The sequence below is a fragment of the Falco punctatus genome (assembly GCF_963210335.1).
Source record: "Falco punctatus genome assembly, chromosome: 7".
NCBI lineage: Eukaryota > Metazoa > Chordata > Aves > Falconiformes > Falconidae > Falco > Falco punctatus.
Window position 1 is genome coordinate 73054137 of NC_137587.1, and position 24286 is coordinate 73078422.

General features: G+C 53.8%; 2 protein-coding genes across 2 annotated transcripts; both read right to left on the minus strand.

The window, feature by feature from the left end:
- Positions 1–11: 11 nt before the first annotated feature.
- On the minus strand, positions 12–14678 carry DUOXA1 (dual oxidase maturation factor 1). The gene is made up of 6 exons (XM_080397161.1): positions 5754–14678; positions 4830–4887; positions 3729–3863; positions 3366–3579; positions 1894–2105; positions 12–1047 (listed from the first exon to the last, which is right to left on the minus strand). Exons 1-6 carry the CDS (start codon positions 5898–5900, stop codon positions 839–841), a joined length of 975 nt encoding a protein of 324 aa, XP_080253287.1. The 5' UTR covers positions 5901–14678; the 3' UTR covers positions 12–838.
- A 2847-nt stretch (positions 14679–17525) lies between these two features.
- NMB (neuromedin B) lies at positions 17526–22435 on the minus strand. The gene is made up of 3 exons (XM_080397192.1): positions 21846–22435; positions 21226–21428; positions 17526–17807 (listed from the first exon to the last, which is right to left on the minus strand). The coding sequence occupies exons 1-3, from the start codon at positions 21979–21981 to the stop codon at positions 17760–17762; spliced, it is 387 nt and encodes a 128-aa protein (XP_080253318.1). The 5' UTR covers positions 21982–22435; the 3' UTR covers positions 17526–17759.
- Positions 22436–24286: the final 1851 nt, after the last annotated feature.

Genomic DNA, 24286 nt, shown 5'->3' on the forward strand with positions numbered 1-24286 from the left:
TGTGAGCCCCCAGCAACAGCACCTTTCCCATGGCAAGTTGCCCTGGCAGAAGTGGCCCCAAGGAAGGACAAGGCTCGCTGGCATATTTCAAGGTGAGCCATTGAGAAACCCTTGTCACTGGGAGCAGCACACTGTAAGGATGTAGGACAGCTTCAAAAGGACTTTAACTAGTAGAGCAGCAGGACAAAAGCCATAAGATTAAACAAACAAAACTCCCTCAAAAAAAGGAAGATCCTTTCTTGAGTCTTGCATCCAGACATGCCAGGTCTGGAGGCATCATGGGAAGATGCTACAACCAACAACAAGTTATCAGGGCTGGTGTGGGACAGATCCCATGCCCCAAAAGCACAGGAGGCTGGGGTTTTACCATTCTTTCTGCCACCACATCTGGCAGTCTGCAGCCTCATCTCCTGCTTTTAGGCATGATTCCTCCCTCCAACAGTATTCTCACCAGAAGAAAAGCTTTGGCCTGTTCCATCAGACATACAGGGGCACAAACCTCAATAAACAAAACATAAAAAGAATTGATTGGTTTGAAGCACAGACACCAAGTCTCTGCATGCCTTGCCCACTTCCTAGCAAGCACAGGACCGCCAGGATTTCTGCAGTGGACCCTGCATGGGGCCAACTGAGCAGTGGCAATGACATGATAGGGGACACAGAGACCCCTTCACACATTGTATCTCATGCAGAAAAGGGGGTCAGGCCAGCAGGGGCTGGCTGTGTCATGGGGGCTGCCTGCAAGGAGGTCTGCAGGTGGAAGATTTCTTCCCTTGCCGTTCACAGCGTGAATTCGGGAGGGGTGGCCTCAGGCTTTGCCCTGCCTGCACCCAGTGCCTTACAGCTGGGTGGCTGTCACCTCACAAAGCTCACCCAGGGGGACCATCAGCATGTCCTGCGCAGAGGAACTGGGCTCAGCTGGCAGGTAGGACTTGTCCCACACCTCCTCTTCTTCTCCCTTGCCCAGGTTAAAGACAAGCTTCAGCTTCTCTGGCTGCACAGAGTTCAGGATGACGATGGCCAGCCCCAGTAGCAGGCACAGTAGCCCTGCAATGCACAGCACGGGGAGACACATTAGCTCCTCTGCCCCGCTGTGTCACAGCCCCATTGAGATCCAGATCTGGTGCTGGAGGCCAACTGCTCATGGCACCACTGGGAGGTCAAAGGAAGGTGTTATTTCCCCCTCCATATCTGCACTCTGGCATCAGTTTGGGCTCCCCCAGCACAAAAGAGAAGTCAATGAACTGGGGCAGATGGCCAAGAGAATTGGGGTTGGAGCCCACAATGTACAGGGAAAGGCTGGAGGAGCTGGGCTTGTTTAGCCTGAAAAATAGGAGTATTCAGGGGGCACCTAATTGTGGTCTTCTGCTACTGAGTAAGAGCCAGTCTCTTCTCAGAGGTGCACAATTGTAACATGGGAAATTCCAATTTGATAAAAGGAAATAATTGCTGCCCATGAGTGGGAGAGCTGTGCAGAAGGTCCTGAAAGGCAGAGGGGATCTCTAGCCATGGGGCCATCCACCACCAGACTAAGCAAGGTGTCTGTGGCTTTGAGGTTAGCCTTGCTTTGGGCAAGGGCTGGGAGAGAGACCCCCAAGGGTCCTTCCAGAGCACATCTTTCCCCAACTCTGCAATTCTTGACTTTCATGGAACTCCTCTGGACACACATCCCCCCAGATAACTTTGGCTGTTTGGATCTCCTGGCTGATCAGCTCTTTTTCCCCCCCCAGTGCCAATGATGCTATCCTAAATTAATGTACATTGTTTAAAAAAAATAAATATCATTTTCTGTGATAAGCCATAGAGACAGAAGGGATGAGGCCCTGTTGGGGCATCACTGAGCATCATCAGTGTGGGGATGGAGGCTGGTGTTTGCCCCAGGAGCAAACTCACCTGTTGCTAATGTCAGCCAAAAGGATCCACCATAGTCTGTTTTCAAGGAAGCTGGGCCAAACTGGATGGGGCACTTTGGGGTGCTCCTTGCAGTGAAGAAGAGCAGCGAGAAGAGCATCAGCACAGCAGTGAGCAGGAGCATGTATCCACCATAGAGCAGGATGGGCATGGAGAACAACAGGATGGAAATGAGCCATGTGCAAAAGGCCAGCCTGCAAAGGACCGAGGAAAACATCATGCTTGGAGCTTCTTCTCAAGGTCACCTCTCCACGTACCAGTGGAGGGGTACAGCCCTGGGCAACCTGCTTTAGCTGGCCTTACTTGAGCAGGTGGGCTGGACAGGCTGATCTAAGGAGGTCCCTCCCATCGCAAATGATTCTGTAACTGCCTGAATGGTGGAGCTGTGGGACAAATCCTACAGCAGTGGAAAGGGATCTCCATGCCAGGGGACATTCAGTGTTGAACTTCATGAAGCCCCAGGCACCTTGATATGGCTTTGACATCAGCCTTGCTCTGGGCAGGGGGCTGGAGTAGAAACCTCCGGAGGTCCTGCAAATTAACTCTGTCTGACTCTTGTAGTCCACAACTGGCTGCCCCCAGGCAGTTCCCACCTGTTCAAAGGGAGAATGACAACAAAGGAGACCTTTGGAGAACTGCATAACCAGCCATGCCCACATCTGACTCGGCAGCTTCAGTGAGCCCAGCTGCCCGCCCTGCCCTGTGTGCGGGGTTGGCTTTAGCTCACTGGGGAGGCAGGCCACACAAACTTTTCTGATTCCAAGAACAATAATGAAAAATAAGTTTACATCAATATCCCTGCCTTAAAATACTCCTTCTCAATAGCAGAAAAGTTTGGACAAGGCTAGTTATTTTCCCCAAAAATAAAAAACAGACATGTGGGCAGGGACCTGGAGCCTACATCCACAGGCAGAATTGCAAGACTCACTCTTGCCTGCACTGCATTTCCGACGGCCTGAGACACGTGGGGATGCTCTGAGACTCCACCATCATAACATGCACAAGGGCTCTCAGCTTTACACGACAAGACAGACTCTGAGCACCTTCTTGACGGTCCCTCTTGCTCCCCACCAGCAGGTCTCATGCTCTCTTGGGCATGCAACAGGAACCCCCCCAGGTGGTCTTATCGGGGCTCTGCATCTTGCTTGGGAGAGGACTTTGCACCAGAAGCCCCACACAGCTGCATCTGCTTTTCTTTAAATGAAGAATCATTTTTCACCAACTGCAATTTTGCAGATCAGGGCAGAGGACACTGAAGAGGACTCAGGGGAGATGGGCAGGCTGGGAAGCATCAACATCCCTGGTTCTGCAGAAGGGCAGGTGCCAGAGACCAGCCAAGGCTTTGGCACAGCCTTAGAATGAAGAGGTGGCTCCACCAAGCTCCCTCTGCTCTATCTGGTTCTTTCCATCTCCCTGCTGAGTAGAGATAGGGCTGACCTTTTGCTCTAACTTACCACAACATGAGGGATGCGTAGTGGCCAGAGGTGTGGTATGGCCTGTGCATGTTGCAGGGGCTTTGCGTGGTGAACTTCTCTGCCACGTAGAGGATGGGGCTGGGCAGCCCCCTCTCCAGCCCTTTGCTGTAGCTGTGGTCATAGTCTGCGTCAAAGCTCCAGGCAAAGTGCTCATTGTAGCTGATGGTCTCATTGACCTGATTCACTGGGTTTCCTGCCAAATGATGAAGATTAAGGACCTTTCTCAGCCTTGGAGGCAGCTCCAATACTTCCTGATGTGGGGACACGAGGGCCCACAGCCCCAGTACTCAGGTGTACAGCTGCCAAACTCATACACCATCTCCTGTTGTGATATGCACTCACCCACCAGTGTGATATTCACCCCCGCCAGGCCAATGTGCAGCCCAATGTCCACATTCACCAGGGCATGGCTGAAGGACTTGTAGGAGGTGTTCGCTGTCACCCAGCCGGTCTCCCAGTCCCTGGTGAACTGTATGGCTGTGAAGACTTCAAAGGTTAGTCATAGCCTGGCAGCAAGACATTTAGAGCTGAAAGCACCTGCCACAACAGTTACTGTGGCCTGAGTACCATCTACCCTCTCCCAACAGCAAGGCCTGGGTTGTGAGCCCCAAGGAGCAGAAGCCTTGCATGCCTTTCCCCAACACAAACCCTGACAGCCCTGTGGCATACAAAGACACAGACCCCAAGTGAGATCACTTACTGCATACATAAGTGCTGGTTATATACAATCACTTATCCATCCACATTCTGCCCCAGAATGTGCCTACAAGCAGCAAAGTACCTTTGTAGCCAGTTCAAACCCCACCAAACCACTTACCCCCTCCACACCCCTCTAAGAAGGTCTCTTCTTCCCCAATACTTAAGCTGTGGGAGGCCTTGGGCACACCCCTCATTGCAGGCAGGTGTGCATGGAACTGATGTGCAGGTGAGCTCAGAGAGCTGCGTTTAGTGTTAGTTGTTTCCTTACTACATTTTAAGGTACAATTACTCTGCAGCCTGGCACCCAGACAATGAACGAAGCCCCTTCTCAGAAAGGGCCCTTACACAGCCCCACTCAGGTTGTTTTCTTCCCAGACCCATCCCAGTCCCTAGCCCTAGAGACAATGGGGCTGATGTGTGGGCACTGTCCGGGCACTGGTCCCCATCTAAGCATCTGCCAATTTGTCTGAGTCTCCTAGGAGTTGGCAGTGGGCTTTCGGCGACTGCCCTGGAGGTAGTCTGCACATACAACCACCAGTCTTCAAAGAGGAGACAGATGGGTGCTTGCATCTCCCACCACTTGCTGGAGTCTGTCCCAGACAGATAGGTGTTGGTCTTCCCCATAAATCCATCCTGTGGGCTGGACTTGATGCTCACTGCTCTGTTCACCCTCACCTGTCTTGCTCCTCCATTCCCTGTGTTTTGGGCATCCTTGAGCTTCCCCCCCAGGACCCCGGTACTCACTGATGATCACGGCTCCCACAAAGAGGCCCATCACTACCCGCAGGAACCAGAAGAGCCGCTGCAAGGGGTTAGCAGAGGCAGGGAACAGACCTTAGTCAGATTTTGACAGTGGGGACCTCAGCAGCAAGCATGTCATTTAGAAATGCCAGCTGGTGAGAAACGGGCCTGTCCTTCCCCCGGGGAGTCACGCCATGGGTCTGGGGGTGGGTGGCACAGGGGGAACGTGTGTCTGGGGCATCCCTGCAGTGGAGTGGGATACAGAGCAGGGAAATCTGGGCACCCCAAGAAGGTTAGAACAGCCCATTTGGAAAAGCTGTGGCATCCCCTTTCTGGGAAGGAGGATGGAGACACTCCTTTAATAGTCCTGAGCTGGGATTTCCACATTTGTTCAAACCTCACATGTTTGGACTTGGACATGTTGGCAGCTGGCCACAGCTGGAGACAAAAGCAGCCAGGGGTTCACAGTGTGTCCCCTGGAGGGGAGATGCCTCTTGGCCAGCCCCTCTGCAAAGCCAAGCACGCAACAGACATGAGAGTGGTGGGATGGCAGCAGGGTTTGTTGGCCACACAAGCCCCACGAGCCATGCTGGGGCATGCACAGTGCACACTTCCTTCTGCTACTGGGGTTTCAGGGAAGGTGGAGCGAGGTCTTTGAGCCTCGCCCTGTTTTTCCACTCCTGTGAAATGACTTGGGCTTGCTCACAGAGAAACTGAGCCAAGCTCAAATCTGGGCATCTTGTAAATTTGGGATGGTGGATTTTGGTGTCTCCAGCACAGGGGTACAGGCTGGTTGGGCTCTCAGAGCCCTGGCCAGGAACCTGTGGGCATGCTTGCTCCACAGTCTTTGAGGCTGGGAAAGAGGAGGCACATGGGATGCACAGGGCAGGGACCAGAAGGCTGAGCTCCCCCTGCCCCTCCACTTACCTCTCTGCCCCGGATCCCCGGCAGGATGATGATGAAAGTGGCCAACATGGAGAGGAAGATGGAGATGATGACAGCCTGGGTGGTGTCGAAGGGGAAGCACGCATTGGTGCCAGGGTAGAAGGGGTAGGAGCCATTCCACAGTGTCATCCTGCTGTCTGGGAGGGCTGGAGATCAGCACCCAGAGAGACATTGGGGAGAAAATGACCTCCAGAATTCCACCCCATCCAGCCTTCTCCACAGAGCCACCTCCTGCCCGTTTGCCAGCACGCTGCTTGTCCCAGGCATGGCTGTGTGTGCATCCCCAGTGCCCATGTACACTGCAGGCCTGCAGTGGGGTGTATGCTCAGGCATCTCCCACGGGAACCTTCCATCTCCCCCGGGTACATCCCAAAGCAAAGCAGGTTTGGAGTCACTGAGGCATCTGCTGCAATGCTCAGATTGTCCCCAAGATGGGACAGCATGACATACAGACATCGCTGGGCCTCTCAGTCCCCTCTTCTGCCTGTTTTCAACCCCTGGTCTCTTGCATGTGGTCCCACCCTCCCCAGTTCAGCTCTTGATCCAACAGCCTGGCTCCTGCTTGCAGGCGTTGTGCTCAGGGTGCTCAGCGAGTCATTGCACAAGTGCAGGCTGCGCCCCATGGGGCTGCTCCTCGCTGAGCCATGGACAGGGGGACTCCTCATGGCCTGAGGAATAGCCCAGAGGGGCAGGGAAACCACCTCTCCCTGGCAGCAGGGTGCCAGTCACCACCTGCCCACCGCCGGCCCAGAGCCCAGCTGGAGGCAACGGTGTGGCACAGGGGATGGGACGCTGCTCATGAAGCCAGCTGTGTTCTTTGCCACGGCACTCGGCCAACGCACCTCCCTGCTAGGAGAGGGGTGCTCAGCACCCCCTGGGAGTGGGGACTGTCCCAGCAGCGGCTGCAGAAACACCTGTGCCCCCTTCCCTGCACCAAGCCTACCTCTGCCATGGGCGAGCCCAAGGGTTGTCGGCTGCACAAAGGAAGCTGCAGTGTGCTCCGGGGTGCTGCTGCCTGCCAGCGCTGCCTCCCTGCCCGTGCTGGCTGCCTGCCTGCGCTGCCTGCCAGGGCTGTGGGTAAGAAGCCAGCTCAGTGTGTCACGGCTGTGTTTCTCACAGCCTTTTTTACTGTGCCCGCCTCCAGAAGTGGCTGGATCGTGCCCCCTCTGGCACTCCTCCAGAAGTCCTACAGACACCTTGAGGTGTTTTCCCCTCTCTTTTTAATTTTCTGGGTATTTCTTCAGGCAGTAAAGGCATGTAGTTCATCAGACGTTTCCAAGGAACAGGTCTGGGGACTCATTAGTGCTCTCCAGGGGCTCGCAGCCTTGTGCTCAGGGTGCTGCACCACCCCACCCCCACCCTCCCTTCCATCAGCACCCTGCCCTCACATGGGCAGCCCTCTTCTATTGGGCAGCTTCTGCCTCACTGGCCTGCAAGCGATGGACAGGGTGTTTAGGGGTGAGTCACCCCATCCAGGTCGCCTGAGGGAGGTGGGGCCGAGGAGGGCAGCACCCACCACCTCTTGCACAAGCAAGCAGCCACGAAACGTTGAAATGTTGGATCAGCCACCATCTCTCACAGTGCCGGGAACCAAGGCGGGCAAGGCATGGGGACATGCCTGGGCAGGGACACAGTTTTGGGGATGGCCCAGGAGCCCCAGGAGAGCTCCCTTCACTCAGAAGATTTCTGCCTGATCCCTCAGTGCCAGTGGGATAGACATGGTGTCTGTGTCACCCTGCCCCATTGGCTGTCCCCATCGCCCCTCTGTACCAGCCCCCGGCATGGAGGATGCTGCACCTGGGGTCAGGCTGGAGTTTTGTGGCAATGGAGCCCATCTAGCATCCCATCCCAGCACTTGGATGCAGCCCAGGATTCTTTGCAACAGCTGAATCGCCCATGATGGAGCAGCTTGAAAGGAGGGACAGGAAGAAGGATGGAGGGATCCCCTCTGGCCAGTTTCCACCCAGCATAGCCAAGAGACTCATGGTGCTGTGGCCACAGTTTGGCTCTAAATATATTTGCAAGAATGATCTATTTTTCCAACTCTGCTTAGAAATTACTTAAAGATTTTGAGAGAAGGGGAAGGTGTTGCTGCACACTACACTGCCCAGCGAGCTGGGTTTCATATCTCATGATGGGAGATAGCTCAGGGTCAACTGAGAGGACTGCCAGGAGATGGAGGTGGAGGCAGAACTCAGCAATAGCAACCCATCATCCTAGTAGGAACTGAAACAGGAGGGTTTTCAGCCACACTTCGAGGAAGTCCTCATCCAGAAACTGTGCTGAATGTTCAGCCCGCTGCTCCTTCCAAGAGCCATTGTGTAGGAGAGGAAGAAGTGTCATATGGCCTGGACCTTCAGAGGCATGCACCAGGAAGAGCACTTTACTTGTGGCTGCTTGATCGTCTTTGCTCCCAGCCTCAAACACGCGTTCAGCTCCTGCCAGTGCTGTCGCAGGTTTCCATGTGCTCTCAGAGGCCCAGGGAACAGAAACCCAGCTGCCCTGTTGCCCTCCTGAACATCTCCATCCCGCCCAGAGACCCCATGTTTGACCCCGTGGGCACTGAGACCAGTGCCTGTGACAGAAAAGGGGACCCCCTGATGTGGGGCTGGGGAGGGAGCCGGTCCCTGTTCCTTCCCAAGCATCATGTCCCTTGCTGGGATTGCCCAGCCCAGATGAGGGGCTGCAGGTCCAGCCCTTCTCTCCTGTTTCACAGACCCCAAGTGCCCCTTCCAGGCTGCCCTGATTCCAGTGTTGCAGCTCTGTGGAGCAGAGGGATAAGAGGAGGGAGTGTGGGAGGGTCTGAGTGGGTACCCTGATGCCCTGGGGGAATGGAGGAGAGGAGGTGGCATCACCTCCCCTCTTGCATCTATGTTAGAGATTTTGCCTCTCCACTAAAGAGCAAGTGGGGTTGCCAGGTCCCAGATTGCCTCTCCAGACTCATCCCTGAGGGCCCCCCAACAGAGCTCTGCTGCCCCAGGATGAGCGTCAGGAAGTGCATTAGCCTTTGGGACACATCTCATCAGGGATTTTACTGTCCCAGCTTGGGAAACCCTGTTCCCGCAGATAACAGCCTTTCCTGACAGTCTGACGTAACTGTCAGCCAGTTAAGCTTTTCCAGGCTTTGCTCAGGCTTGTTAATGATGCATTGCATGCTAATTAGCACTTTTGTCCCAGGCTGCAACTCAGAGAGAAGGTTTCTCTTGTAACCCCTGTTGTTAGAGGCCTAATTAAAGTGATACACAGTTTTCCATGGAGCTCCTGTGTCAAGTGTCTCCCTGCCAGCCTTGAAATTAATGCAGAGAGCAATGCTACCTCATCTCGGACTGCACTGCAGGTCTGGGTCTGAGCACACGCAAGCACTCTGCACCCTGTATCCTGGCTGTGGGTGGAAGATCATCTGAATAGCTGTTCCTTCTATCCAGGCAAAAGTGCCAATAGCACATGGTGTAATAAGAAATTGTGCATCTGTCTGAAAAGTAGTGGAAAAACCCAAGGGCTGCTTCACAGCATGTGGGCAGAAATATTATGATACATTACAACCAACTTCTTGCTTAATATTAAAAAAAAATTCCAAAGTCAAGGTAGTCTGCAAGCAGAGATGGGGTTGCCTTAGCTTATGTGCAACAGTTCAATCCAGCTGGAACTAGTGCAGATTTTTGTAGGGCTTGTGGAACAACCTTCCAACTGTTTTTGACCTTGCAAGAGAACCTCTTGCTGTCCCAGAGCCCTCCAAGGACCTCTTAAAAACTCAGAGTACCTCCACTTGGACTTGGACCACCTCCTGCTGGGGATGAGCTTGCAGACCTTGGAGCAGGAGGATGAACATTGTGGTGGAAGATATCCAAAGCAGATCTGAGGTTGGCTGGGTCTCCCGTGCATGTTACCAGCTTTGACTGTCACAAGGACTTGTGGGCTGAGGTGCAAAGCTCTTCCCACCCAGTGGTTCTGTCCTACCAAGCATCACCTTGGTATAGTGCCTTGCAGTTGGTGACAATCCTGCTGTAAGAGCTTGAACTAGAGACCTTCAGAGGTACTCCCACTAGCATTTATACAAATCTGGTGGTGCTGTTCCTCCTACCATAGTCTCACAAACCTCCCAGCAGAGCTGGTTCCTTAAAAACTTTCAGGGCATGTGTCACCCATCCTTCCAGAGAAAGGGCACATGCCAGGTGAGGAAGCTGGCCCTTCATGAAAGGACATGGTCTCTGAGGTCAGGTGCTGCCACCTGGAAGTTCCCAGGCAAGAGGAACAGAGTTCACCTTGGTCCAAGCCTCTGAAGTGTATTCCCATGAGTTCTCCTGCCCTGCTGGGAGCTCCCTTGGCCCTTCCCTTCCCATAGCATTCACATCCAGGTCCTGGAGCAGGTTGCTGCCCTCCACACCAGCAGCACGGCCAGGCTGGAGCTGCTCCCTGAGAGCACGCTGGAGGTGAAGGCTGGTGTCTCCCTCGACAGTGCCACCACTCTGAACTAGTTTGTGCAACAGGTTTTGGCTTGAAAGTACCTGGAATGGGTACAGATTTCCACCTGGAGGCAAAGGTCTTCCCTGGAACATCAGAGGATGGGGGGTGCCAAGACCATGGGCATACTGAGAGCTGGAAATGGAAAGAAACAAGTGTCCTAAGTTCAGTCTTTCTAGATCTTACCTGGAGTAGGAAGGGATCTTAGTGTGTCTACCTTTGCCTACTGCTTCAGGAGGGGGACTTGCCTGAATTACTGTTTTGATCGGCTTCCCACACTGGGAAAATACTTCAGTGTTGTAGTACGGATCTACATGCATTTTCTAAACCCCATCAATTACACAGCAATTCTGCCAGCCCTACAACTCCTGGCACAGTGTAAGTGTTGTACAAGGAGCCTAAAGGTTGGCAGGTGGACTTGGTAGCAGCTGATTTATGGCACCTTCCTCCCTGCAGCTCAGCAGGAGCATGCGCTCCAGGAGCTGTTACCAGTACAAAGCAATGTCCCAGTGCTATGCCACATGTAGCCTACTCACTATGTCTTATACACCACAAGCTTGAAGAACCAATTAATATATTAATACTTACTCATGTTACAGTCCTTGGATCATTCTCAGCACCATATGGAGGCGCTGAACTATACTGAAGGCACCAGTGCTGGATTCAGAATACACATCTTTTCTGTCTGCGGGTTGCATTTACATGAGACCTTCTATGTCATTGGTATCCTTCCCCTCTTTCCATGCTGCCAGAGCTTTGCAGTGAGCTGTTGGGTCCTGTCATGAGGAAAAAGCCTCTATATCCTTGATAGATGTACTTCCCTATTGTACTGGTGTCCAGGGGCACCAAGGACAAGAAACACAGCCAGATGGTTTGCAACTCTGCGTTTGAACTTGGCTCCTCTGCACTAGGATGCCCTGCTCTCTGCTCCCTTGAAATAATTTTCAAGACAATAGGGGTGCCGAGCTCTGGACACCTGCTTCCTCAGAGTGTCTCAGCCTCTGTACTGGTTGGGTTTACCTTTTTCAGGTCAGATTTTGGTGTTCATATCAGGACAAGAAGAGCTTTCCCTGATTGTTTTGCTTCCCGAAGGCAACCTGATTTCCTTTCTCCCTCTATGTCTCCCTTCCTCGTTGCCTGCTTTGTTGGTCTCCCATGGAAGACAGGTCTGAAGACACCTTGGAGGAAGGAGCACACCAACCTGGGGCATGATGTCTTTGCTGAGGACATAGCAGGAAAGCCAGTCCTGCGTGAATGAGCATGACAGGGAACACTTCACTAAGCCTGGGACAGCAATGACACCAAGTGGTGGCAGTGGACTTTCACAAACATCCCTCTGAGCCAGCTCCTCCTCATGGGGCAGTCCCACAACTAAACAGAAACAAATGTCAGTGGTGAAGGTGGCTTCTCTCCATTTGTCTTATCTCACTTCATGTCCTCTTCCCACCCCTGGGGTCACACCACAGCCACAAGTTATGGGGGAAGTCCAGGAGACCAGCTACGATCCCAGATGTCCGTGCCCTGAACTGTGAGAGTGTTGGAGGCTCTGTGCCACAGTTCTGCTCTGCAGTGGTCTGTGTGCCCCAGGGAAGTTTCCCACTGACCTCAGCTGAGTCGGTGGCCTCCTTGCATCTCTGCTTGTGGTGTGCAAAAGCATCAAGCTCTGCTGTGGGCAAGTTCTTGAGTCCAAGCAGCATCACGGAGAGGCAGCCTTGAACCAGAGCAGCAAGGGGAACAAATGCAGAGCCGGAAAAAATATGAAGAATTTGCTCATTTCCCTAGCCTGGACAGAAAGCTTTGGTCCTGGAAATCCCCAAAGAGTACAACCTAGTGAGTGACAGGGCTTTGTGCTGAGACACTGTGCGTGCTGTGGACCAGCAGATAAATGTCAGATGGGCAGACACCAGGCAGAGCCGACAAATTGCCAGAAAGTGGTATTCCTCAAAAATTTTTTCTGACTCTCAGTTTGCAATTGTAATTTAATTTGGATTGTATTTTAAATTGTATTTTTAAATTAAATTGTAAATTAAATTGTAATTTAAATTGAAAACGGAGTGGGAGTTTTGGGTTTGAGTGGTTGCTTGCCTGTGTGGGAAAAGGAGAAACACTGGAACAGCCAAGCAGTGGAGCAAGTTGATACTTGGAGGTTCTCAGGACCTGATGGGACAAAGCCCTGAGTAAGCTGGTCTGACTCCAGAGCTGATCCCACTTTAAGCAGATGGCTGGACTAGAGATCTACTGAGGTCCTCTCCAGACTGAGTTATAGGGTGGTCCTGGAGCTCCTGGACAAAATAAAACTCAAAAAAGAAAGCCTGCAGCGGGTAGAAGCAAGGACAGATAGCCTGGCAAGAAAACAGGGAAACTGAGCAGCCAGGGACCAGGTCAGGAAAGCTAAAGCCCTGATAGAATTAAATCTGGCCAGGGGCACCAAGGACAAGAAAAGCTTCTGTAGGCAAGTTGGTGATAAAAGGAAGACTAGGGAAAACGTGGGCCCTCTCCAGAAGGAAACAGGACACCTTGTTACCTGGAACACTGAAAAGGCTGAGGTACTCAACAACTTTTTTTGCCTCAGTCTTCACTGGCAACTGCTCCAGCTACTCTGCTCAAGTGTCAGAAGGCAAAGGCAAGGACTGGGAGAATGAAGAACTGCCCGATGTAGGAGAACAGGTTCAAGCCCACCTAAGGAACCTGAAGATGCATAAGTCCATGGGATCCGATGAGATGCATCCATGAGTCCTAAGGGAACTGGCAGACGAAGTAGCTAAGCTACTACCCACCACATCTGAGAAATCATGGCAGTCCAGTGAAGTTCCCAGGGACAGGAAAAGGGGAAACATAACCCCCATTTTTTAAAAGGGAAATAAGGAAGACCCATGGAAATAAAGGCTGGTCAGTCTCATCTCTGTGCCCAGCAAGATCACAGAGCAGATCCTCCTGGAAACTATGCTGGTTTACATGGAAAATAAAGAGGCGGCTGGTGACAGCCAACATTGCTTCCCTAAGGGCAAATCGTGCCTGACAAATTTGGTGGCCCTCTGTGATGGGGTTACAGCATTGACAGATGAGGTAAGAGCAATTTACATCATCTACCTGGACTTGTGCAAAGCTTTTGTCACTGCCCCACACAACATCCTTGTCTCTAAACTGAATAGACATGGGTTTGACAGATAAGACTACTCAGTGGATAAGGAATGAGCTGGATGGTTGCACTCAAAGAGTTGCTGTCAATAGCTCAAGGTCCGAGTGGAGACCAGCATTCTTCAGGGGTCCATACTGGGATCAGTGCTGTTCAACATCTTTGTCGGCAACAAGGACAGTGGGATCAAGGGCATCCTCAGAAAGTCTGCTGGCAAGACCGAGTGGAGTGGTGCAAACAACACACTGGAGGGACAGGGTGCCATCCAGAGGGCCTGCAACAGGCCTGAGAGGTGAGACTGTGTGAACCCCATGAAGTTCATCAAAGCCAAGTGCAAAGTCTTGTGCCTGGGTTGGGGCAACTCCCAGTATCAACACAGGCTGCATGAAGAATGGATTGAGAGCAGCCCTGAGGAGAAAGACTTTTGGGGGTACTGGTGGACAAGAAGCTCAACATGGCCTGATGATGTGCACTGGCAACCCAGCCAGTCACCTGAATCCTGGGCTGCATCAAAAGAAGCATGACCAGCATGTCAAGGGAAGTGCTTCTCCTCTGCTCTGCTCATGAGACTCCACCTGGAGTACTGCATCCAGCTCTGGGGCCCCCAATATAAGAAGGACCTGCCAGAGAGAATCCAGAAGAGGGCCACGAAGATGCTCAGAGGGCTAGAGAACCTCACCTATGAAGACAGGCTGGGAGAGTTGGGGTAGTTCAGCCTGGAGAAGAGAAGGCTCTGGGGAGACCTTACAGCAACTTCCAGTACCTAAAGGGGGCTTATAGGAAAGATGGGGACAGACTTTTTAGTAAGGCCTGTAGCGATAGGACAAGGGATAATGGTTTTAAACTAAAAGATGGGTAGATTTAGATTGAATATTAGGAAGAAATTCTTTACTGTGAGGGCATTGAGGCACTGGTTGCCCAGAGAAGCTGCGGCTGCCCCATCCCTGGAAGTGTTCAAGGCCAGGTTGGACGGGGCTTGGAGCAGCCTAGTCTGGTGGAAGGTGTCCCTGCCCATGGCAGGCGGGAGGACAACTATACAATCTTTAAGGTCCCTTCCAACCCAAACCATTCTGCGATTCTATGGTGTCCAAGGCAGGTGCTGGATACCTTGCTTCTCAGCAACATGTGGCTCGGGGGGGTCAACATTGTTTCAGCAGCCTACATAGCAGTTCAGAGGAGGAGGATGAAGTGCTAAGTCCATGGTGGAGCAGGCATGCCTCAAATGGACCACTGCAAATGGAGGATCCATGCTGGAGCATATACACCCCCAAAGGGACTGCAGCCCATGGATGAGCCCATGACGGAACAGGTACACCTGTTGAGCAATCACAGTGGAGCACAGGAAAAAGACAAAGGAGAAAGGAGCAGCAGAGAGGAGATGGCTACAACCTAACTGCATCCCCTGCCATTGCCTGTGGCTTCACCAAGGGGTCTGAGCGTAACTTGCAGTATAAGGAGGAGAAGAGGTGCTGGGAGCAGTGCTGAGCCTGGCAAAGGGTAGGAGAGGTGCTTTCCCCAAGTGTGAAAATGCTTGGAGGGTTTCATTTGTTTCCAAAACCTGAATCAGTAGACAAATATTTATATTACATTAATTGACAATAAATTAAACTAAATTCCCCAAGTCGAGTCTGTTTTGCCCATTACTGTAATTATCAAGTGACTGCCCCATTTTTATCTCGACCCGCAAGATAAACACGGGGGGTGATGGGGGACAGACAGGCAGGCAGCTGGACAGGTTGTTGTGGGGTGGGTGGGACAATGAGGATCTCACGTAGGTATCTCATGGCAGGTTTCTGCTGTGATATTCAGGAACCTGCTCACTCTCCCAGAGCTTGCCTGGGTAGGATGTGAGCTGGTGGTCCCATGACATGTCATCAGATCAGGAATCCCATTAGGCTGTCAGTCCACCACACTGTCGGCTGAGAGGCATCTGGTCTGCTCCAGTGTCAAACACGATATGCTATATCATTACTTTTCTTGTTTATAATTAGTTTTAAGCCAAGGCTTTGCTACAGCTAATGAAAAGTGAGCTAGGGGTCACCAATGTCGCAGTGCACAGCAGCGAGCCTGGGCAAAAGAACACCCAGGTTGGGGGAGGCTTCCTGTAGTCCTGGGCATGAGTGACCACAGAAGGACAGTGGGACAACCCTTGAGCAAAGGTGGTGGGTAGGAGACCACAGAGGGCACAAGAAGGGGATAGAGGCTGCTGTGGTGCTAAAGGTGGGTTGTTCACGAGCAGGCTGGAGAAGCTGCGACAGCCCCAAGCAGTAGCACGACGATGCTCTCCCCAAAGGCTGCGGCCATGCGACTGCTGCAGCGAGGCAGGGGAGGCTTGGTGTGATCTGACCCATCATTATGCGCCTCCTGAGAAAAATCCCTCCTAGCTCCGTCCCACTCTCCTGAAGGAGGAGGGACCCTAGCACTGGGGCATTTGATGGGGAGCACCAGGTTCTGAAGGCAATGTTTGGGGCAAACTAGTTGTAGGATATTTAGCTTTTACCCACCAAAACCAGTCTACGAACAGCTGGAAAAACGTCAACTCTGAAGGCTCATAAGCTGGGCTGTACATGCAAAACCAATGCTCACCTATTGGCCTGTACACTCCAGAGGCCAGGGCGTGGGATTTCGGATTGCTGCATGGGGGTTGCTGGCACTCCATTGCTGAAGCACATCATTCCCAGCTGGCAACACCTGGGCAATTGCTGCCAGCAAAGCCAGGAGTGGCATACAGGGGACAAGAGGGGGGACAGGTGAGCAGCTGGGCAGACAGTCGACTCTGCTTGCACCCCAAGGTTAAGCTCAGAGAAGGAGTGGTGACCCCATCACACATTTCTGCAGTGCCTACCTCTTCTTTACCCCCCAGACTTGCCAGCTTGCCCCAAGCACCCTGTGATGTCCCCAGCTGTCCCCCACACTGGTGGCTCCAGCTCTCACCTGGCTTAGGACATCCTGTGACACTGGCAGTGGGTTTGCAGCACCATACCATCTCCTGAGAAGCATCTCCAGGCCTGGGGCTGGCCAGGAGGCAGCACTGTGCCATAATACGAGTGAGTCAGGGCATCTGTGCCTGCATGCCCCACATCTGCCTGGGATGGAGACCAGCCATTATCTCCTGCAGCTCCCCAGAAAAGGGTTTAGGGCTGCCACTGCCATTCCTTCACTCGTAAGTTCCTGCAGGACCAATACATTCATAAACAACATCCAGGTTTCAAGCCATCCTTGAAGTGATAGGGAGCAAGGTGGGAAGGTCTCCTACCACGGCTTTCTCCCTTCTGGTCATCAGCATGTTCAGATGCTGGACTGTCCCTTGAGTAGGCATGATGTGGCTCTGGGCTCCTTGTCGGTCTTGGGAGAAGAGTTCTCCTCCTTGCAGGAGGTCAAAGGTTCAGGTTGAATTTAGTATTGAAAGTGTGTGTAAGCTTATGGTTTCATTCATGGCATCACTCTGGGATCTGCTGCCAGGTTTGGCTCTGCCTAGGCACACGCCCATGGCAGCTGGGGGACATAAGGCTTATCTATACGCAGCACTTTCAGAAGATGCAGAACCAGAGCTCACAGGACCATGCTCCATCACCCATTTTGGGCAGTCCCTGTTTGTGCCCTCTTCAGCTGTCCTGCACAACAGAGGGACACAGGGCTGTGTCTCTGCCCACGTGGGTACTAACTGTGAAGACACACGAAGCCATCACCCCAGAACAGGCACATAAACAAGCCATGTTTAATGGTCAGCACCTGCACATGAGGGAGAGCAGAAGCTGCAGTCAAGGACAATGAGCCTGTAGTAAATCCTGTAGTCCGATGAGGCAGGGACCCTGCCTGAACCAGAAATCCAGCCACACCACAAGCAAGATGCTTTTTGTTTTCAGGAGGGTTTGCTGGTAATCTCTCCAGCAAAGGGGGTTATAAAGATGCTCCGATAGTGACTGGTGCAATCAGCTCATCCAAACTTGTAATTTCATCATGCAGCAGTTAGCATCTCCTTCAGTAAGCAGAGGCCACAGGGACTGAATCCAACCCCCTCCTGGCTGCTGAGAGCCAGGAGCTTCTCTGCATCCCCCACTAAGCTGCTCCCACTTCCCATTTTTCCTGCACAAGCCCTGAGGGTCTGCCTTCCCCCTTCCCCCCCGCCCCCCCCCCCCAAAAAAAGTCTGAGCTAGTCTGTGCAAAGAGCCAGTTTTACTCACAGGGGCACATCAGACATCAAGAAAGCAGAAAACATACAGGAAATATATAAGGAGGCTCTGGTTTTCATACAAGCAATTACTATTAACAATATTACAGAAAGAATAAATAAAAGTGATGTCACTACAGTAACCCACAAAGACTATGCTCTCCTCTGTTCACTGTGCATGGCTGAGCCGGCAGACCTCATCCTCCATGGCTGTGCTGCTTCAGTTTGAAAAATACTTCTCCAGCACCTTTGTTAAAAGCCCCGTCTCCTACAAGAAAAGGCACAATGGTGAGACACTGGGTCCCATACACAGCCTCCACGAACGTCACCTGCTGGGTACCACAGGGCAGAAGATCAGACATAGTCCCATGCTGGGCCATGACAGCACTTTCATGGGTGACTTGGAACAGCACATGAAAGCCTGGCTCCCACCCTGTGCTACGGCAGCTGGACCACAGCTGACAGACATCAGAACCAAACTTCACCAGCTGCTGAGACAGCAGCCACTGGGCTGGGCTTCAGGAACAAGAGCAGCCTGGGGCCTGATTCAGCAGAGAGATATGAGAGGGCAAACAGACAAAACACAGCAGGGAAGAGTTACAGAGAGATTTTGTGGGATTGCGTACTGCCCAGAGGTCCCAGAGCTACACAGGGCAGCATCTGCCTTCATGAAGGAGGCCTCTCCCCAAACCCCTGCAGCCATTCCACTCCATGCACACGGTCTTGTCTCCAGGAGAAATACTGCCACATCCCCAAGAAGATGACAATGGATGGGATCAATCCTCCTCAGCCAGCTGAATCCTTGTCACACACAGCAACAGAGCAGCACCGTGAAGCCCCAGCATGCTGAAGGCTAAGCCCTACCTGCCACATGTGGCTAGAAAGACAAACCAGAAATCCCCGTTTGCAACCCCCTTCTGCTCTGCACAACCTCTGCCACTGCAAGCACAGAGCAGCATTGTGGGCTCCCACTTTGCAAAGGGATGGGAAACATCCCGAGAGAAAACTCAACAGCAGCAGACAGGACCAACCCATGTGAAGGGAGAGCAAGTAAAAAGACTAAGCCCTGTGATTTATTCATGCTTGGAGGGGCCCCACAGAAAGGAAGAACCCATTTGTGAATGATCAGTAACACCCTCAGAAAAGGAAAAGCTCATTAGATTTTTCAATAAAAGTCAAGTTCCCTCTACACTTATTGAGCCACAAAGCAGAGCATGTGTGCTGGAGCAACAGAGCAACACTTAGAGAGCACGTTAACTCCTGCCTTGCTGACCAGGGGGTCCTAAGGAAAGGAGAAGCATCTCTTTTTCTAAACAGCGTTGAGATGAGAGTGACTGATCCTGAGCAGGGAGTAGACAGCATTTCACAGAGCAGAGCTATCAAACAGCTTGTTAGACAGGTGGCGAAACAGCACACAGGCCAGTTCAAGCACAGGCTGGATGCTGACCCTACATGTCCAACAACAGCCACATTGAGGGATAAAGCTGTCAGGGTGGCAGGAATTTGCATTGGCACCGCTGTCATCCACAAGAGCAAGAAAAAGTAAGGTCTGACAGAAAAGCGTAACACAGAGAGCACTCAAAGGCAACAAGGAGCAGCAGTCCTGTAATATCAACCAGCAGCTCAGGGGGGAGGATGCCCTGGGGGGACAGGTGGCAAAGAAAGGAGCAGGAAGGCAGGAGTTGAGTCTGGTGAGGTGCTCAGCAGTGCCTGAAGGGCAGAACCAGGCCTATCACCCAGCAAGGTCTCCACTGCCACCAAGGGGACAGTTGGCACACCAGGGCACAGGCCAAGGAGAGGAGAGAAGCTTTGGGAGGTGAGGGGTAGGAGCCAGCTGCACATGAGGCACCTAAGCTGCGATGCCACATGTGTGCAGGGCATCCCGCAGCAAGGCATCGGGGCAGTGAGGCAGGCAGCTGGCTAGCACCTGCTTGACCATGAGCCAAATTGCCCTCCACCAGCAAAACTTTGACACCCAGCACACACGCACCAAACACCAATGTCCAGTGCTGGGTGTTATCCCTAGCCAGGACCTGCCTTCAGGCACGGGCAACGAGCGCTGACAGGGCTGGCAGGGCACCAGCACCCAGCTGCCAGCCTAAGACACAGCACCAGTGCTCAGGGCAACCTCTGCCCAAGCCCATCTGCAACGTGAGCTGTGACTATGCGGCTCACCTGCACAGAAGGGAGCCACAAGGATCGCTTTTATCAAACTCACACCACACGCTCACAAATCATTAGGGCAGCACCATCATCTTAGGCAGTTAATGAAGCAAATGCTCTCCACCTCAAAGGCTCCCTAGTGGGGATGGAGAAGGATCTAGGGCCTTCACAGCCCTCTCCTCCCTTTCAACTGCATACAAGCAGAAAAAGCTGCAGCAGCACAGCAGTCAGAGCACACAGCATCTTAAGGGGAGCAGGGTGGGCTGGTGTCTTCAGTCACACCCAGCTGTTACCTTCACAGTGGAAAGCCCTCTATCCTGGCTGGACCAGCTCTCTAGGAAAGCCTCGGTTTACCTTAGTCTGCTGAAACAGAGTCAAGAAGGCACTTGAGCAATTAATGCCAGTCAGGCTCATATCGCTGCAACTCTGCTCCACCTGTGCCTTCCTCAAAAAAACAAAACAAAAAAAAAATATAAAAGGCAAAGAGGAGGAGCAAGCACTGCCCAAACCTAGATAACAGAAGTAGCTTTACCTGCATGCAGTGTTACTGGATATCTCCTCAAGTACAGCAGCTTGGTGGGACAGCACATGCAGGACCCACCTAAGAGGATTTCATCCTTTTTAGGCTCTCAGTTATCTTCTGCAGTGACTAGAATGGGGGAGATGCCAGGGAAGTGCATGAGGCAACAGACAAGCAGAGCCCCATAAACTGAGCAATTTCATCTCCATGTCCTGCATGAGGATCTGTGTGTGTGCCTTGCTCCCAGGGGCAGGTTTTTCCACTCACAGTTAGGTGAGCTCTGAGGCAGAAGCCACACCGAGGAGGCTGAGGACCTGCTGACACACAGCAGGACTACCGGAGCTCCTGCCTGCTCCCCAAGACCCACTCTGCAGAGGTACAACTGAGGCACACCTCCCCTCTGCAAGGCAAGCTAACAAAGCTACATGCTCCTCAGTAACAAGGGATCCCGACCACAGCAACACAGACCCAAGAGGGTCGCATCAGAAGCCCAAGATCTTTGCAGGACACACTCCCCTCACATACAGAGCTGTGCGCCCCTCTTGGCCTCCCTCTACACAAAGAGCGGGGAGAAAGGGTTTCCTTGTCCCTGCAGTGACTGGAAAAGGAGACATTTCTTCACGGCCACCACAGCGGTCAGCCATCCACTTCTACATCTGGCCAAGGAAGACCCAGATGCTTATTAACAGCCCCTGCCTGGGCTGGAGATCACCACTGCCACAGCTCCATCGCAGCATCCCTTGACTGCCCCTACATCCTTCCCAAGCGCTTGGGACTATCAGCCACTGCCCAGCTAGACACAAGCCTAAGGAGATTTCTCTGCCCCTTTATGGCTGGTGTTAGGAAGTGGTTTAAGGGGGGGTTAACAGGAACAGAAAAGGGGGGGAAACTCTGCTAGCAGCTGTGTTGGTGTTCCCATCTCCAGCAAAGCTGGCTGTTGCAGATTAACATCTCCACCACCTCCCTGCTCTGAGCATCTCCCTCCATCTTAGTCAATATTCACCTGTTCAGTGAGGTCATATTTTCCTTGGTTCTCATCCAAAAGTCTCTCCTGCAGGAGGATTTTCAGGAGCTCACGGGTAAGCAGTTCCATCATGTCCTCCAGCAAAGCTCTGAGAGAAGGACCGAAGGCCAATGGCACTGCAGGCTCCACCGGCGACTCCAGGTGCGGGGAGCCCGTGACGCTCTTCTTCCCCATGAAGTGACCTGCAACACAACCGGCGTGTCCCAACACCGCGCACCGGCGGGACCGGGGCGGCGCTAGGGCTCGGTGCTACCCGCTGCCTCACGCCAGCGCCAGTCGGCGGGAAGCACCGAGCAAACCCAACGGACGCCTGGATCAGCCGAGCAGGACGGAGCGAGGAGAAACGCAAAGCCCCGGGGTCCTGGCTCCGCGGGACTTCGGGGAAACTTCCCCCTCCTGCCGACGGGACCGCCGAGGTCGGAGCGCCACCGGCGCTGCCACCAGCAGACGCTGGAGGAGGGTGCCTCGCCCCTGCCCCGGGGTCCCGCCGCGCCCGACCCCCGCAGGGCTGCGGAGGCGCAGGGGGCGCCCGGCGGGTTGCCCTGGGTCCCCCGTGCCCCGCCCGGCCCGCCGCCTGCGTCCCCGCCGCCCACCGCTACCTGTGGCCCAGAGGCTGCCGCGGGGGTTGACCTTGATCTTGGCCACCTGGTTGCGGTGCTCGGCCAGGTCGAGGCGGACGGCGGGGCCCAGCGCGGCGCCGCACAGCAGCAGCAGGAGGCAGCGCCGCGCCGCCATGGCCGCCCCGTCGGGACCGGGACCGGGACCCGAACCCGCACCCCCGCCACGCCCGCCGCTCTTATAGACCGCGGGGCGGAGCGGGGCCGAGGGGCGGGGCCGCGGGGCGGGGCCGCGGGGCGCACCCCCCGCTCGCTGCCCGGGCTTCGCGCCCGCCCCCAGCCCCAGCGCACCCGCTCGCTGCCCCGCAGCCTGGGGGGGCGCAGGCCCCGCGGCGCCTCGGCCCTCTGCTTGTGCCCCACACCCCAGCAATGCCACCCCCGCCTGGACGCGCTGGGACAGGGCGCCCACCAGGCCACCGAGGTGCCCGCGGGGCTGCCCGGTCCGCGCCGCCCGGTCGCCGCTTGCCCCCGCCCGCCCGGGACGCGCTCAGTGGGGTTGCCGCGGCATCCCTGCCCCCACCCGCTGCCAGTCCCCCTTGGCCCTGCCCCCGCTTGCGAGCGCCGAGGCAAAAGCAGCTCGGAGTAGCCCGGCCTTGCCTGCGCCCGCTGCCAGCCGCGGTGGTGCCGTCGTGAACAGGTTCCTTCATCCTCCAGCAGCTAAAGGTGCTTGTTGGGATGCACAAGGAGCATCAGATCTCCCGTGACTAAAGCAGCTGTAGTGGCAGGAGATCCGATGTGCGCTGCACGTCTCAACCATCTGAGCTTTGCCTTTCCTAAAGTTGTTCCTACAAGCACAGGTAAAATTTCCAAATATCTCCTTCATGGCCTGCCCATGCTCCCATACCCTTCGTACTGCCTTTTTGCACTGGAGCTCAGTCATGAGTTTCATCCCCAGTTTAGCCAAACCCATTTCCCAGTACACCTACTTATGTACCTGCTCATTGGGGTGGACATGGCAGATCCTGTCCTTAAAGGCCTGCCGGCTCTGCTGAACTTCCTTTCCTCCTCAGAGCGGCCTCCCACAGGATCCCACTTATCAGAGCCCTGCAGAAACTGAAGACCAGAGTCTGTTTCACCGCTTACCTTTTCCACTCCCTTCAGGATCTTGCAGGCTGCTGTTCCCTGATCACTGCACCCAAACCTGCTGCTGGTTATCACGTTCCAAATCAGTTCCTCCTTTCCCATCAATGGGCCAGAGCTGGGCATGCCCAGCAGCAGCATGGATGGAGCTGGGCCCAGCCATGTCAGGGAGGGAGATAGTGGGGGGGCGGGACATGGACATGTTTCTGCCCAGGGTTCACACAAAGTGAAGTCCATGTACAACTGGAAGCGTCCGAGCAGAGGGTCCTGAGACATGGGTTGTGTTCCATTTCTTCTTGTCGTCTGCCTGCAGGGACTTTTGGGCTCCTCCAGATTCACTATTATACAACAGGGGTGCTTTCAGGGGCTGGGCTGCTGCAGGACAAACCTATGTGCATAAAGAAGAGACAAATAAGAGTGCCCAGCAATCTCACCCAGCACGCTGGGCTTTGAATTATCTCCCTTTTGTGTTGTATGCACAGACCACAATCAGGAAGCAGAGGGTCTGAAGGGTTGAGCACCAGCCAGGATCAGGTAGCTGGTAATGCGGCTCTCCCAACAGCCACAGTTACCCAAGGGGCAAGCAGAGCGGACTCACAGATGGTCATCGTGTTCAGAGAGAGAGTCCAGATCATCAAGCATGTTCATGGTGATGAGGCAGGTCTCAGGGCAAGGTGAAGGTCAGGATGAGGTCTGGTGGGAGTAACCAGGGTCAGACAGAGTCCATAGGCATGAGTCAGAGCTGAGATCAGGTCAAGTCAGTCCATAGCCAGGCACTGCTCAGCTCAAGACTAACGCTCCTAGGACACACATCAATGAGAGACTAATGGCCCAGGGCTGAGTTTAAATGGGTTCCTGGGCCCATGGGGGTGGAGGCCCAGGTGAGACCCATTAAGATCTGTTAGTGTCCTTAGTGTCCTGACAAATTCTGCCAAATTTACAGCTCCATAACTTTGCAAGGAGGTGCAGGCTGTGGGGGAGGAAGTGCCTGAGATGACCCAGTTCCTCTGGGAACTAGCACAGGGAAGATTTATTAGCAATGACCTTCTCAGCATTTACTGCTGTTCAAGAGAAAAGGGCTAGAGGTGGCTTGTTCCTCTTCAGCAGCAGGGGGTTAGAGTCCAAACTGCAAGCGCAGCTCTAACATTACAAGGAGGAAAAAAAAATAAAAAAAATACTCCTGCGTTAGACATGCATCCTTCCGAACTGCCTATGTGTCCCCCTGGGTGGGCAGCTGGCTGGTCAGCATGTGTGCCCTTACTGTCCAGGAGGTGTGCCATGCTGATGGGCATGGCCAGCTGGGAGATATTGCCTTCTAGTTGGTCCTCCACCCAGCAGGGATG